The 13,637-nt window shown below is 40.0% G+C and overlaps 1 protein-coding gene across 1 annotated transcript in view; it reads left to right on the top strand.

The window, feature by feature from the left end:
• The window catches only part of stk33 (serine/threonine kinase 33), a 30,960-nt gene extending 23,804 nt beyond the window's left edge, over positions 1-7,156 (top strand). The window contains exons 12-13 of the mRNA XM_056461471.1: positions 5,916-6,014; positions 6,306-7,156. Coding sequence (XP_056317446.1) covers positions 5,916-6,014; positions 6,306-6,524 — 318 coding nt within the window. The 3' untranslated portion in view covers positions 6,525-7,156. The remainder of the gene's footprint in view (positions 1-5,915; positions 6,015-6,305) is intronic.
• The last annotated feature ends 6,481 nt before the right edge of the window (positions 7,157-13,637 follow it).

Raw genomic sequence — 13,637 nt, 5'->3', positions numbered from 1 at the left:
GCTGTTAACAGTACCGTTCAGGCCAGATTATGGGAAAATATGATTTCCTAATTAGGGCAGTCTTTCATGTCTGTCTTTCAGTTGTAAAAAAAAAAAAGTAAACGTTGTGATGCAGTTTCAATTTCAGGGTATCCAGGTGGTCTTAAAAAGTCTTAAAATGTCTAAAATCTCTAAAGTAAAATTTTAGGCCTTAAAACGTCTTAAATCTACTCAAATATTGCATTGTAGGTCATCTTACATATTTTTATGTATATATATGTATAGCAGGGGTCTCAAACTGCCAGCCCGCGGGCCATTTGCCGCCCCCCCTCCTCCTCTATCCGGCCCGCAACTGACGTGAAAATATAGAGATTAAATCTCTGTCATTCTTGTATAGTCACTAATAGTCACATTTAAAGTACTGTACGGTATATTCAGGTAACTTTCATTTTCTCTCAGTAACACACATGCAGATTATTTCTGCGGCTGATTTAAACATTGAAATATATGTCCATAAGTGCTCTATTTTTACTAAAGCTCTATTTTTGTAAATATTCAAGGGTCATTTGATTATAATCAGTTTTATACCCCCTGTATTTTTGTTGTACAAACACCGTGGCTTACACATTATGCTGGTGATATACATATGATCATTTTGCAAATAATTAATTCAAATGGTCTCATTAATAGATTTTCCTAATATGCATATTAAGATTTGTATTAAAAATGTGCATTAGTAAAATTTTACTGCTGGCTGAATTGAACATGTTAAAGTAAATGTGAATATATGCATACTGTTCCTCTCTTTGTACAACAAGAAACTAAAAGAAGGAGCTTTGATACTCTGAATGTCTGAAACTCCAAGATGGCGCCGATGGCGATGGCAGCCTCCGTGTCGTACTCTGCAGTAGTGTTTGTGTTTTTGTTAGTTTGTCCTGTCTCGAGTCATTATCCTACAATTAGTTTCACCAGAGACGAATTGTTGGACATTCGGGCACATACACCACCGAATGTTTTTCCATACCTGGATTTATCTGATGTTCTGTTGGACATTGTAGTCGGCGGAGCCGCGGTGCTACTCAAACGCTTACAAGCGCGCAGACTAGGAAAGCGTGCAGGCGCGCTGGTGAAACTCAGACAACGCGGATTTCGGACCGCGCTGCCTAGCATTCATCTAGCAAATCTCCGCTCTCTACCCAACAAAATAGACGAACTCATTCTGCTCTCTCAGACAAACAGGGATTTTCTGCATTCAGCTGCTCTGTGTTTCACGGAAACCTGGCTGAACGACACCATACCGGACAACGCGCTTCACCTACCGGGCTATCAGCTGTTCAGAGCGGATCGCGACGAAGAATCAACGCGGAAATCACGCGGTGGCGGGACGTGCTTTTACATCAATGAAAGGTGGTGTACAGATGTAACAGTTTTGAAGAAGATGTGCTGTCCAGATCTCGAAGCACTGTTTATTAACTGTAAGCCTTTTTACTCCCCGCGCGAGTTCTGCTCGTTCATCCTCGTCAGTGTTTACATTCCTCCGCTCGCGCACGCGAGCATGGCGATACAGAAACTAGCTGATCAGATCACGGTGTTAGAGCAACAACATCCGGACTCTGTTTTAATCATTCTCGGGGATTTTAACAAAGCAAAACTGTCCCGTGAACTGCCAAAATATAGACAGCATGTTACATGTCCCACAAGAGACAGAAATATACTGGATCACTGTTATACTACAATAAAGGATGCATACCGCTCCGTCCAACGAGCAGCTTTGGGACACTCTGACCATTGTTTGATTCATCTCATTCCAACCTACAGGCAGAAACTGAAAACAGCCAAACCTGTATTAAGATCTGTGAAAAGATGGACTAACGAAACAGAGCGGGATCTACAAGCCTGTTTCGACCTCACTGACTGGAGTGTTTTTGAAGCTGCTGCAAACGATCTGGATGAGCTCACAGAGACTGTAACATCTTATATCAGTTTCTGTGAAGACGTGTGCATTCCTACCAGGACTCAACTCACATACAACAATGACAAACCATGGTTCACTGTAAAACTCAGACAGCTACGTCAGGCCAAGGAGGTTGCTTACAGGAATGGGGATAGGGCCTTGTATAAGCAGGCCAAATACACACTGGAAAAGGAGATCAGAGTCGCAAAAAGGAACTATTCTGAGAAACTAAGGAGTCAGTTCTCTTCCAGCGACTCAGCATCTGTGTGGAAAAGTCTGAAAAACATCACGAACTACAAGACACCATCCCCCAGCACTGTAGACAATGAACGACTTGCAAACGACCTGAATGAGTTTTACTGCCGATTTGAGAAAACCCCCCACACCCACTCTGAACTGCTCTTCACGCCACCATTAACACCTCCACCACCCCCCGCCTCCCTCATACCTGCCCTACAGTTTGACGAAGATGAGGTGCGCCAGGTCTTCCGGAAACAGAAGAGGAAAAAAGCACCAGGCCCAGATTTTATAACACCAGCCTGTTTAAAATCCTGTGCTGACCAACTGGCCCCCATCTTCACCCTGATCTTCAACAGATCACTGGAGCTGTGTGAAGTGCCCTCCTGCCTCAAACGCTCTACCATCATCCCCATCCCAAAGAAACCCAAACTTACAGGACTAAATGACTACAGACCGGTGGCGCTAACATCTGTGGTCATGAAGTCCTTTGAAAAACTGATGCTGGCCCACCTGAAGGACATCACTGAACCCTCACTGGACTCTCTTCAGTTTGCCTACAGAGCAAACAGGTCTGTGGATGATGCAGTAAATATGGGACTGCATTATGCTCTGCAACACCTAGACAGACCAGGGACCTATGTGAGGATCTTGTTTGTTGACTTCAGCTCGGCGTTTAACACCATCATCCCAAAACTTCTCCTGCCCAAATTAACTCAGCTCTCTGTGCCCACCTCTGTCTGTCATTGGATCAACAGCTTCCTAACGGACAGGCAGCAGCTGGTGAAGCTGGGAAAATTCTCATCTAGCATCCGCACAATCAGCACTGGCGCCCCCCAGGGGTGTGTCCTCTCCCCACTGCTCTTCTCCCTGTACACGAATGACTGCACATCAAAAGACTCCTCTGTGAAGCTCTTGAAGTTTGCAGACGACACCACACTTATCGGCCTTATTCAGGACGGTGACGAGTCTGCTTACAGACAGGAGGTTAAGGAGTTGGCTGTCTGGTGTAGCCACAACAACCTGGAGCTCAACACGCTCAAAACAGTGGAGATGATAGTGGACTTCAGGAGAAACCCCCCTGCTCTCCCCCCACTGAGCATCATGGACAGCATTGTGGCAGCAGTGGAGTCATTCAGGTTCCTGGGCACCACCATCTCTCAGGACCTGAAGTGGGACACTCACATTGACTCCATTGTCAAAAAAGCTCAACAGAGGCTGTACTTTCTTCGTCAGCTGAGGAAGTTTAACCTCCCAAAGGAGCTGCTGAAACAGTTCTACACCTCCATCATTGAATCAGTCATCTGCACATCAATAACTGTCTGGTTTAGCTCAGCTACTAAATACGACCTCCAAAGACTACGTCGAATAGTTCGGACTGCTGAGCGAATCACTGATACAACCCTTCCTACTCCCCAAGAACTGTACTTATCCAGAGCGAGCAGGAGGGCTGCCAAAATCACTCTGGACCCCTCACACCCAGCACACTGCCTCTTTGAACTTTTACCTTCTGGTCGACGCTACAGAGCACTGCGCACCAGAACAGCCCGACACAGAAACAGTTTCTTCCCTCAGGCAATCCATCTCATGAACACTTGATGATAATAATTGTGGAACCAACATCACTACTTGCTATACACTTTTATACACATATACACTTATTTAACAACACACTTTACATGCCAATTTGCACATAACAGTTGCACATATAACGTTGTATATAGTAATAAACATGTACATACACTTGTCAATCTGTATATTTGCACTCACTACTTACTTCTATTTTTTAAAATATATTTATTATCTGTTTTTTGTCCTGTCTCTGTAATCCTGTTGCACTGTAGAAGCTCTGTCACGAAAACAAATTCCTAGTATGTGTGAACATACCTGGCAATAAAGCTCTTTCTGATTCTGATTCTGATTCTGATTCTGATCAATTACATCAGGTTTCCACTTTTTTCTTGTGCTTGAATGTTAAAGCGGCCCTCCTATGAATTGGCGGTCACTAAAATGGCCCCCCTCCGATTTGAGATTGAGACCCCTGATGTATAGCTACCCAATCTGACCATTACCACCCATACAATCACCAAAAATTCATCTCAATAAAAAATTTGATTACTGCTCAGTAGACTGACCTGACCTATATTTTTTTATTTTTAAATTATTATTATTGTGGACTGAATTAATTGGCAGCTATGTTTTGTTTTATTCTTGGTAAGGGTTATAGGGTTTGTGAATGGATATATTAGAAAATTAATAAAATATATATTTATTATAATTGTATTATTAAATATATTACATTTTGATCATTTTTGACAGAGCTAGTGAAAATCTTTCCTAACTGGGATATTCGAAAAAAAATCCTCAACATTTAACCCTGTATAAGTCTAAAATTGTATTCTAATGTCTTAAAAAGTCTTACATTTATCTTGGTGAAACCTGCAGAAACCCTCCATTTGCTGTGTATTACTGCACAATTCAATAAGTAGCTATAGTGTGCCAATTAATGAGCATTAAACTTTACTTTTGAATGAATATTTGTGTCTTAAAATGTATACATAGAGAAGACCTGTGTGATATTTGTTGTTTAGACATGGGTCAAAAATTCCTGACCTTGTTGGTCACTGTAATTTGCCACAGGACAAAACTACCTCTGTGACTTCTGTGTGAACCATACGTCATACATTGCAACTGTATTGTACTGACAATGGAAAATTGATATATATATTTATAATTTTTTTGTGTTTTAATAATACAATCATATTAACTATAACAATGGATGACATCAAGTACCATAATAAACAAGAACAATTTATAATAAAAAAATAAATTACAAACTATCAAATTAAATAATATTTAAAAATATTTACACAGTTTTAACACTTTTTTGCTGTAAACATTTTGTAAAGTAGCAATTAAACAATTTAATTCACACAGAAAATTCTGCAACTTAGGTAATGATGAAAAAATTTACATTTGTGAATAGAATATATACCTAATAAAATAAATTATTTGTCACGAGAAAAGTAGCAAATTATATCACACATGGAAAAATCAATGTTAAACTTGCATTTTTATGTAAAAAAAAAAGACATAAATCAATGTCTACAAAATATCAAACTACATTTTTTCTGATACGACATTAGAAAGCTAGATTAGGAACATGTTAGGGCAGTGATGAAATGCAAAGAAAAAAAGACGGATTTAAAATAATAATAATAATAATAATAATAATAATAATAATAATAATTATAATAATAATAATAATAATAATAATAATTATAATAATAATAATAAGATGAAGAAGAACAAAAAGTATTAATAAAAAGCGTAATAATCCTTACATGTTGTGACCATTTTATAAAAACACCAAAGCACTCAACACTAGAAATTTTAAATACAAAATGTTAACAGCTAACAACAACCTTTAGGTCACAATATTAACAAAAGAACACATCTTTGTGTATTGTATTACTTAAATGCTTGGCCTTATTTGAGCTTAATAAACAAAGTTTATGGTGTCAATTTTGTCAGAATTTATTCAGGACCAGATATTGTTTGATTGTAAAGCTAGCAAACAGTTGGGCAAAACGTTTTGTAGGGTTTGGTCTTTCTGAATGTAAGCAGACAGAAGGCTGCACTTGTTAAGTATGATAACAAATACTAAGATAGCACCAATGTGGACTAGGTTTCTTGAAAAACTAAAGTCTCTCAAACCTATCTGGTCTATATTTAATTCCCATAGCCTCTGAAGAAAAAACTATCAGCCTCATCATCTAACGGCATTAAGAAGAGTGTGTCTAGTACAAAGGCCTGCAGCACTCTTAATTCATCCACCACACAGGTCAGTCACTCACTTTATTGAGCTTCCAACTGCTTTGCATTTGATTTTCTAAAATATTTGTGTTCAGGGAAATGTTTTTGTCTCTCACAAAAAGGTATGCAAAAAAAATTAAATAAAAAATAATAAAAATCCTTGCTGTTTTATAGCATAAGTAAAAAAAAACAATCTTGTTGTTCTCTAAACCGCCACTAGATGGTGCCAAGACAACCCTTCTCCAGCATCAGCATGCAGCTCTTTTCAATAGTGTTGCACTTACAGTATAAAATGAATGAGAGTGTCTTATCTCCGCAGTCCCACACAGGTAACAAACCCTCTGCTCAGCCAAGCACAAAAAGCTACAGCAAGGCCTCTTCCATCTTGGGATCCAGTCTCAAACCGTCATCAACAGAAGCACCAGCTGCAGCATCCAACTCAAGCAGGCGCGAAAGCTCGTCCCCACGTCCCTCCACCACTTCCATCCAGCGATCCACCAATCCAGCCTTTGGCTTCCGGGCTAAAAAGCGCAGTTAGAACTCAGCGGTGAGACTGGTTGAGTGGTTGTATCCAGTGCCAAAGGTGAGGAATACCAGTAGGCCATGGTGGGCCTGCTGAATACACAAATGACTCTTAAAGCCAGACCAGTTTCAGAAGTAAAACTGTACTTTGTCCAATAGTCTCTATTTTAGGATGCATATTGGCATCCTTTTTTAGGGATGTGCTCTTTTTTGTTGTTGGTTGCTGCTTTATTTTCATGGACATTGGACAGATTTGTGGTCTCTAACATAAGCTGCGCTAGTCATCTTGAAGCACATTGAAATCCTGATGTGGAATAAATTCTCTATGGAGAATAAAGGAAGTTTATATATGTTTATGAAGTACTGTGAATAATGTATTGACTGTCAAACAGGGTTTAATAGCTTTAGCTCTGTGTTTTGCTAAACTAAATAGGCAATAACAGAGTAATTTGATGCAATATTGATATAGAATTTACTATTCAACACCATCAGACTAAAGCATACTGTATGCCACAAGAGTACATGTAACAGCTATCCTGATGAACTTCCAGTTATTAGTCTATTTCACAAACATCGGTCATCCTTTGCCAAATCACATCAGGTGGTTGTTGAATGGATAATTATTATTTTGTCATAAATTAAAGAAAAATGAACTATTGTTGCATTGCATATTCATTTTCAGTGTGTATACAGTATTTCTGGCCCGTTAATGCACTACAGATTTCTTCCTGCAGGTGTTGGATGAGCAGAATGCTTGTATCACAAATAAATAAGTCAGGGGGCGATGGGACTTTAATGTTAGCCGTATGCTATGACTGTGAGCGGTGGGGCGCCAAGTGGTTAGACACCATGAAGAGAGCAGGATTGGGAGTCAAAGTGCAGGGTCTCTAATCTTGTTGAGAGCAGCAGGGTATACTGTGAGTACTGCAGCACTCCTGCACTGGTCTCTCTGCCGAAGAGAGAATAATCCCCAAGATGGAAACAATATTAAAATAGTCAAGCAGAACTCACACAGGCTGTATTACAATCCTGCTATTTGCATGTGGATGTGCGCGAGCGCGTGTTTGTGTTTATGGGAATTTCATAGAGAAGAGCGAAGACCTCATTCATTCATTTTCTTTTCGGCTTAGTCCCTTTATTAATCAGGGGTCGCCACAGCGGAATCAACTGCCAACTTATCCAGCATATGTTTTACACAGCGGATGCCCATCCAGCTGCAACCCAACACCGGAAAACACTCATTCACATACATACACTACGGCCAGTTTTGCTTACCCAATTCACCTGTACTGCATTTCTTTGGACATTTTTTGGGGGGAAACCCGAGCACCCAGTGGAAACCCACACGAACACTGAGAGAACATGCAAACTCCACACAGAAATGCCAACTGACCCAGCCGGGGCTCAAACCAACAACCTTCTTGCTGTGAGGCGATTGTGCCACCATGCTGCCCAGCCCTCATTCGTTTCACCCTTTTAAATGTATTACTACTTTTGCACTAATTTTTGTTTCCAATTTGTTCTTTTATAGTAGAAGAAGATGCATTAATCAAGTTATGAAATGCTTGTTTTATTATAAATAAAGGGCCTTGTTTGGAATGAGGCCTTGAGTGTGTTGTAGCTTTTATAAGGGCAGTACATAATTTATGCATTAATGTGTTTTTCATTAAAATATTATTATTTCTTTTTTTGATGAAGCACATTCAAGAAGTGCCTTCGCTTTGCTAGAACGTTGCTATGAAACAAAAGTCTGCTTTTGCAGCCCTGTATATAATAATAGATCATCAGGGGTGAGGTTTTACTCGGCTAATAAAATCAGTTGATATGAATATTATTATGTTTTAAGTTTTATATTATTTAATGCGGGCATCATGGTGGCGCAGTGGGTAGCCTGATCGCCTCACAGCAAGAAGTTCACTGGTTCGAGCCTTGGCTGGGTCAGTTGGCATTTCTGTATGGAGTTTGCATGTTCTCCCTGTGTTGGCGTGGGTTTCTTCCGGGTGCTCCGGTTTCCCCCACAAGTCCAAAGACATGCACTATAGGTGAATTGGGTAAACTAAATTGTCCTTAGTGTATGTGTGTGAATGAGAGTGTATGGGTGTTTCCCAGTGATGGGTTGCAGCTGGAAGGGCATCCGCTGCATAAAACATATGCTGGATAAGTTGGCGACTTCTGATTAATAAAGGGACTAAGCCAAAAAGAAAATGTGTGTATGTGTAATTGCAATTAATTGATTAATTTATTTAATAATTAATTGCAGTTATCCTTTTTTATTTCTTTTGGAACAAAATGTCCATGTAGTGTCTGAAAAAATCAGTAATACAGTACTGTACATGTATACAAAATACCAGTTGTTGGTGTTGATTTTCAGTTCATGTCAGGCTCACTGATGCTAAATTCGTTTGATAAAAAAAGAATAATAATTAAAAGTAAATAAATAATGTAGCAAATAAATAAATTAATCAAAATGTGAAATATTACTTGTAAATTACCTGTTTTATATTTTAATGTATTATAATTTATTTTTGTAATAGCAACGCATATTTTCAGCATCATTTTAATATGCTGATTCAGTGCCTAAAAGAAAGATTTTTTTATTATCAATGCTGAAAACAGTTGTCTTAACTCTTTTTGTTGAACTATTATATATTTTTACCCCAAGAAATGTCTTCGGGCTTAAAACACTTTTGTTCAGACACATTCAATTTATCAAATTATTAAAAAAATCAATAAAAATCACACTATCAAATAAACCACTCTTCTGTGCTTGAGCTGTCCTGATATTCCTTGTAAGTTAGCTTTAATAATAATAATTGTGATGTTAAATGTTGGGCGACAGTGTTTAGCACTGAGAGCCTCACAGCAAGAAGGTCACTGGTTCGAGTCCCGGCTGGGCCTGCTGGCATTTCTGTGTGGAGTTTGCATGTTCTACCTAGTCGCGTGGGTTTACTATAAGTGCTCCAGTTTCCCCCACAGTCCAAAGACATGCGCTATAGGTGAATTGAATAAACTAAATTGGCCGTAGTGTATGTGTGTGAATGAGTGTGTATGGATGTTTCCCAGTACTGGGTTGCAGCTGGAAGGGCATCCGCTGTGTAAAACATATGCTGGATAAGTCAGCGGTTCATTCCGCTGTGGTGACCGCTGATGAATAAAGGGACTAAGCTGAAGGAGAATGAATGTAAGAATGCTAAATGTTCATTTCAATGTTAATCTGAAAGATCCGACAAAATAGGATACAATTTTTCATTTTTACTCTCTCCAAAAGTTCCAAAAGATGTCAAAGTAGGATTAGAAGATTCTATACGGAAGTCGCAATTCATATGATACAAACTGTGAAACATTCCAGTTCCAAATATCATCACTCTTGGCTTGTCCAATCAAAGCGGACTGGAACTATATCGCGTAATACGGAACTAAGCTCAGTGATTGTTCAGTCTGAGACTTATATAACTCTAAACGGACTGAGCAGAGAGATACCACTGGATGGAGCTGTAGAAAGCACCAAACACTGTCACGCTAGGAACAGAGACAAGTGTTGGATCACAATAGACCCGTATTGAGTTTCCTGTGTGTCTGGCCGTGGTCACTTTTGATGGATTGAGCCATTAAATAATTATAATGTATGACAGTGTTTATTACCCGTACACAATGAATCATATCCACAAGCTGATCTGAGTGATTGTAGTACAAGAAGATGGACTTTCGACTACCATCGGCCAAACTTATCCATAGATGGTAGGGGGAAAAAAAAGGTGAAGATAACAATGATTTATTTGCGTTAAGAAATTCTCAACCCCCCCAAAGCTGGGGAGTGAATTTGCATAAGGCATGTTTGGCGAACCTTCTGTACGGCTAATGCCTTGTCAGTAGCAGGGATGGGATTTCAACATATGGCCCTCATTTTCTTGTGCCAGACTTTTAATTCATTATATCAGCAAGGAAGAGAGGGAGAGGGAGAGAGACAGACAGAGAGAGAGATCTTCAAATTGAATTGTGCTGGTGGAATGTGACCTGCAGTAAATTACAGGAGTGCATCTGTAGGCCTCGGGGAGAGAGTGAAAGAGAGCAGAAATTTAGTAGATTAAAAAAAAGCAGAGGAAAAACTTGGTTGGAGTTCGGCTGGAGAAATGGCCCTGATATCTTCACATTCCTCTTTGCCAGCACATCCACACTTTAGTTTGTTGTAAAATTGATTTTTTTTTTTTGCTTCCCCCCTTTTTGGGGGAGATCTTTATCCTGTAAACTTTTCTTCAGAAAACCTAGTGTGCACGCAGCAGGCAGGGTAGCATGGCAGCTGAGAAAGGGGGCGTTTGTTTGGGACAAGCCGTAGAGGCACAGAAAATTAGAAAGGCGGCCAGTTGGAACAAGGTGCTTGCCTTCCTCCTCCTCTGCAGTAGTGTAGCCTGACAGATGGGCACCGGGGAGGAGGCGGGGTGGGGGAATTAAAAATTGGTCGCCTCTTTTAGATCCTGAAGGCACCGAGGGATGTGGAGATGCGGCCTGCTGTGTGTCTCCAGGAGTTTGCAGGTGTGCTGGAGTCGCTAATGTCACATAAGGTTGAGGAATAGAGAGAGAAGGGATTGTAAGCGCCCCCCCTCATGTCCCACCCATGCTGGACCCAGCATCTGCTCGTACAGGGAGCCGCATCTCAATAACCTTAATGGTGCTTCTCTTAATTAATCAGCTCTTCTGTGGAGACTTGATACCTGCAGTCGAGTTGCTCCTAATGCACAGCATCCTCACCATGCCGCACATGACATTGTAGTAATGAGCTAATGCGGCTACAATGTCAGACCATCGTTGTAGGGACGTTATCTGTGGGAGCTCATCTCACATGCTGATGTCCCTGATCCCCTTCAATGCAAAGCGGAGCTAGTGTGGCGCGTTAAGGTGCTGACACAACCACAGACACGATTCTTAGGAGCAGAAATGCTCCGCCTCGAGTAAACATTCCAAACAGATGGCATTTTCAAAGCAAGCTTCATCAATCTTTGTTGACACTATCCCTCGCTTTTTTTTTTCAAACTGCTCTTATTTGGGATATTTGCAATTATAATGCATAAGCTCATTTGAATATCAAATTAATTAGTGAACACACTAGAGTAAATGCTTTTTTTATAAGTCCTTGTTAAAAGTGAAAAGTTCTCAACTACGGTCGGATGGCGTGTTAATTTACAGTGATATCTAATCCCACGTCGCCAGACATAAAAGGCATTACTATACATATTTTAATGGGGAGGTGGTTGTTTTCCAAGCAATTTTCTGCTACAGTACATTCTTAATTTATTCATATTTAATTTATTGGTCTCTGCATACCCACTCAGCAAAACTAATCAACAGCATGTAACAGGCCTCTTAAAGATACAGCGCTCTTTGGCAGGCGAGTGGCCCTCATCTTTTTGAACGCCGAGGACAGGGCCGAGACGCACGCATGAACTCCCCCAAGGAGACTGTTTGATTCCCACAGACAACCTTTTGATAATTGAAAGCGAGAGAGCGAGAGGAAAAAGGAGTGAGAAATGTGGCCAGCCTTGAATCACCTGAAATATTTCAATTTTGCGGGTGCTGACCATCAGCCCCTGCTGCCAGAATGTCATCCACAGAGGACTGCTCTCCTCCCCCTCCTCTTCCTCATCCCTCGTTCCCTCTCCGCAAACTCTTCTGCCCTTGAATCTGATTCGTTTTTTTTTTTCTCCCCTCCTCTCTCACTTGCTGCTTTGGCAATCATTTAACACAGTGTGACTTGAGTTCTTATCACCTGTGTGCACTGTATGCTCCAAATACCTATCGACCCATTGACACAGCGTAAGGAGGGACTTCGGGCAACCTTACACATGGAAATGATTTCAATTAATTACCATTTCCCCAGAGAAGGCCGAGTGGCGTGAAGAAGAGCGAGCAAGACAAAAGGTCCGGAGAACAGGAACATTCTTGCAGCGTGATGCGCGCCATGTGTAATGAGCATTGTAAAGGTCATTTGACGCGTTTCTGTTGCTATGAATCAATTTCTTTTCGAGCACTTAATTCATGTTTTGCAGGCATTGTGTGGAGAGGGTGAACTGGCCAGAGTTTCAGCACAATAGCTGAGGGGACCCATAGGGTTACTGAAGAGGATGGAGAGGGACACTTTAATGAAATCGAGCATCAGATCTTCTATCATAGGAAAATCACTGATGTTGCCCATTGTTGTAATTGGGGAGTTTAACAGAGGCCTGTGATAAATCCAGCTCGATTACAAGGGCTACTTCAGATAAAAAGCTAGTTGAAAAGTGTCCTGAGAGGACGTGACCGAGTCACATCCTCCAAGCAGGTGTTCAAGTTGATTCTATTTGAGCATAAAACACTGAGAAAAGTCCATGACATTTTCTGCTGAAGTTACTTGCCCTGCCAAATTGTCAAAATTGTAAAAGATTTTTAGTTTTTTAGTGATAAATGTAAACATATCACACATTTTCAGTGTTCCATTAGAAATTTTCAGATGGAAAAGACACTTATATGTTATCTATAAACTCAGTAAACACAAAACTTTTGATAGAAAACAGTGACATTACTGATTGTTTATGTTCTGACAAAAACCTCTGGCAAATACAGAATATTAGCCACAGTATTAGCGAGCCATTCTTATGGTTGAACCTGAATTTATAAAGATAACAATACACATTTTGTTCAGGTTTATGCTTTAACTTTTCATTCCAGAACACACCTAGTGAATTATAAGGATATAAGATACTTTTAGGGTACAAAAAATATTTGTGAAAGCATGAAACCCATATATCAGATCTCCAGAATGCCATTGTTGTGTAAATGAACAGTCAAAATGCATACTTTTTTATCAGCTTTCATTTTAGTTTCTGTTGTGTAAATGCCCTCTTAGAATAAAAATTAATTGTCTTTTCTTTGCATTTTACACTACCTGACAAAAGCCTTGTCGTCAATCGCAGTTGTAAGAGCAACAAATAATAGTTTGATTTCTAGATGATCATTAGGAAAAGTGGCAAAAGGTAGATTTTTTTCTGATGAATGATCTATTGAACTGCATCCCAATCATTACAAATATTGCAGAAGCCCTATCTGAACTTGCATGGTCCCAAGATTCTGACAGAAATCAAGTTTGGTTAAGGAAAAA

Source organism: Danio aesculapii, chromosome 7, assembly GCF_903798145.1.
Source record: "Danio aesculapii chromosome 7, fDanAes4.1, whole genome shotgun sequence".
In the NCBI taxonomy this organism is placed as follows: domain Eukaryota; kingdom Metazoa; phylum Chordata; class Actinopteri; order Cypriniformes; family Danionidae; genus Danio; species Danio aesculapii.
This window is presented reverse-complemented; position numbering and strand designations above follow the sequence as displayed.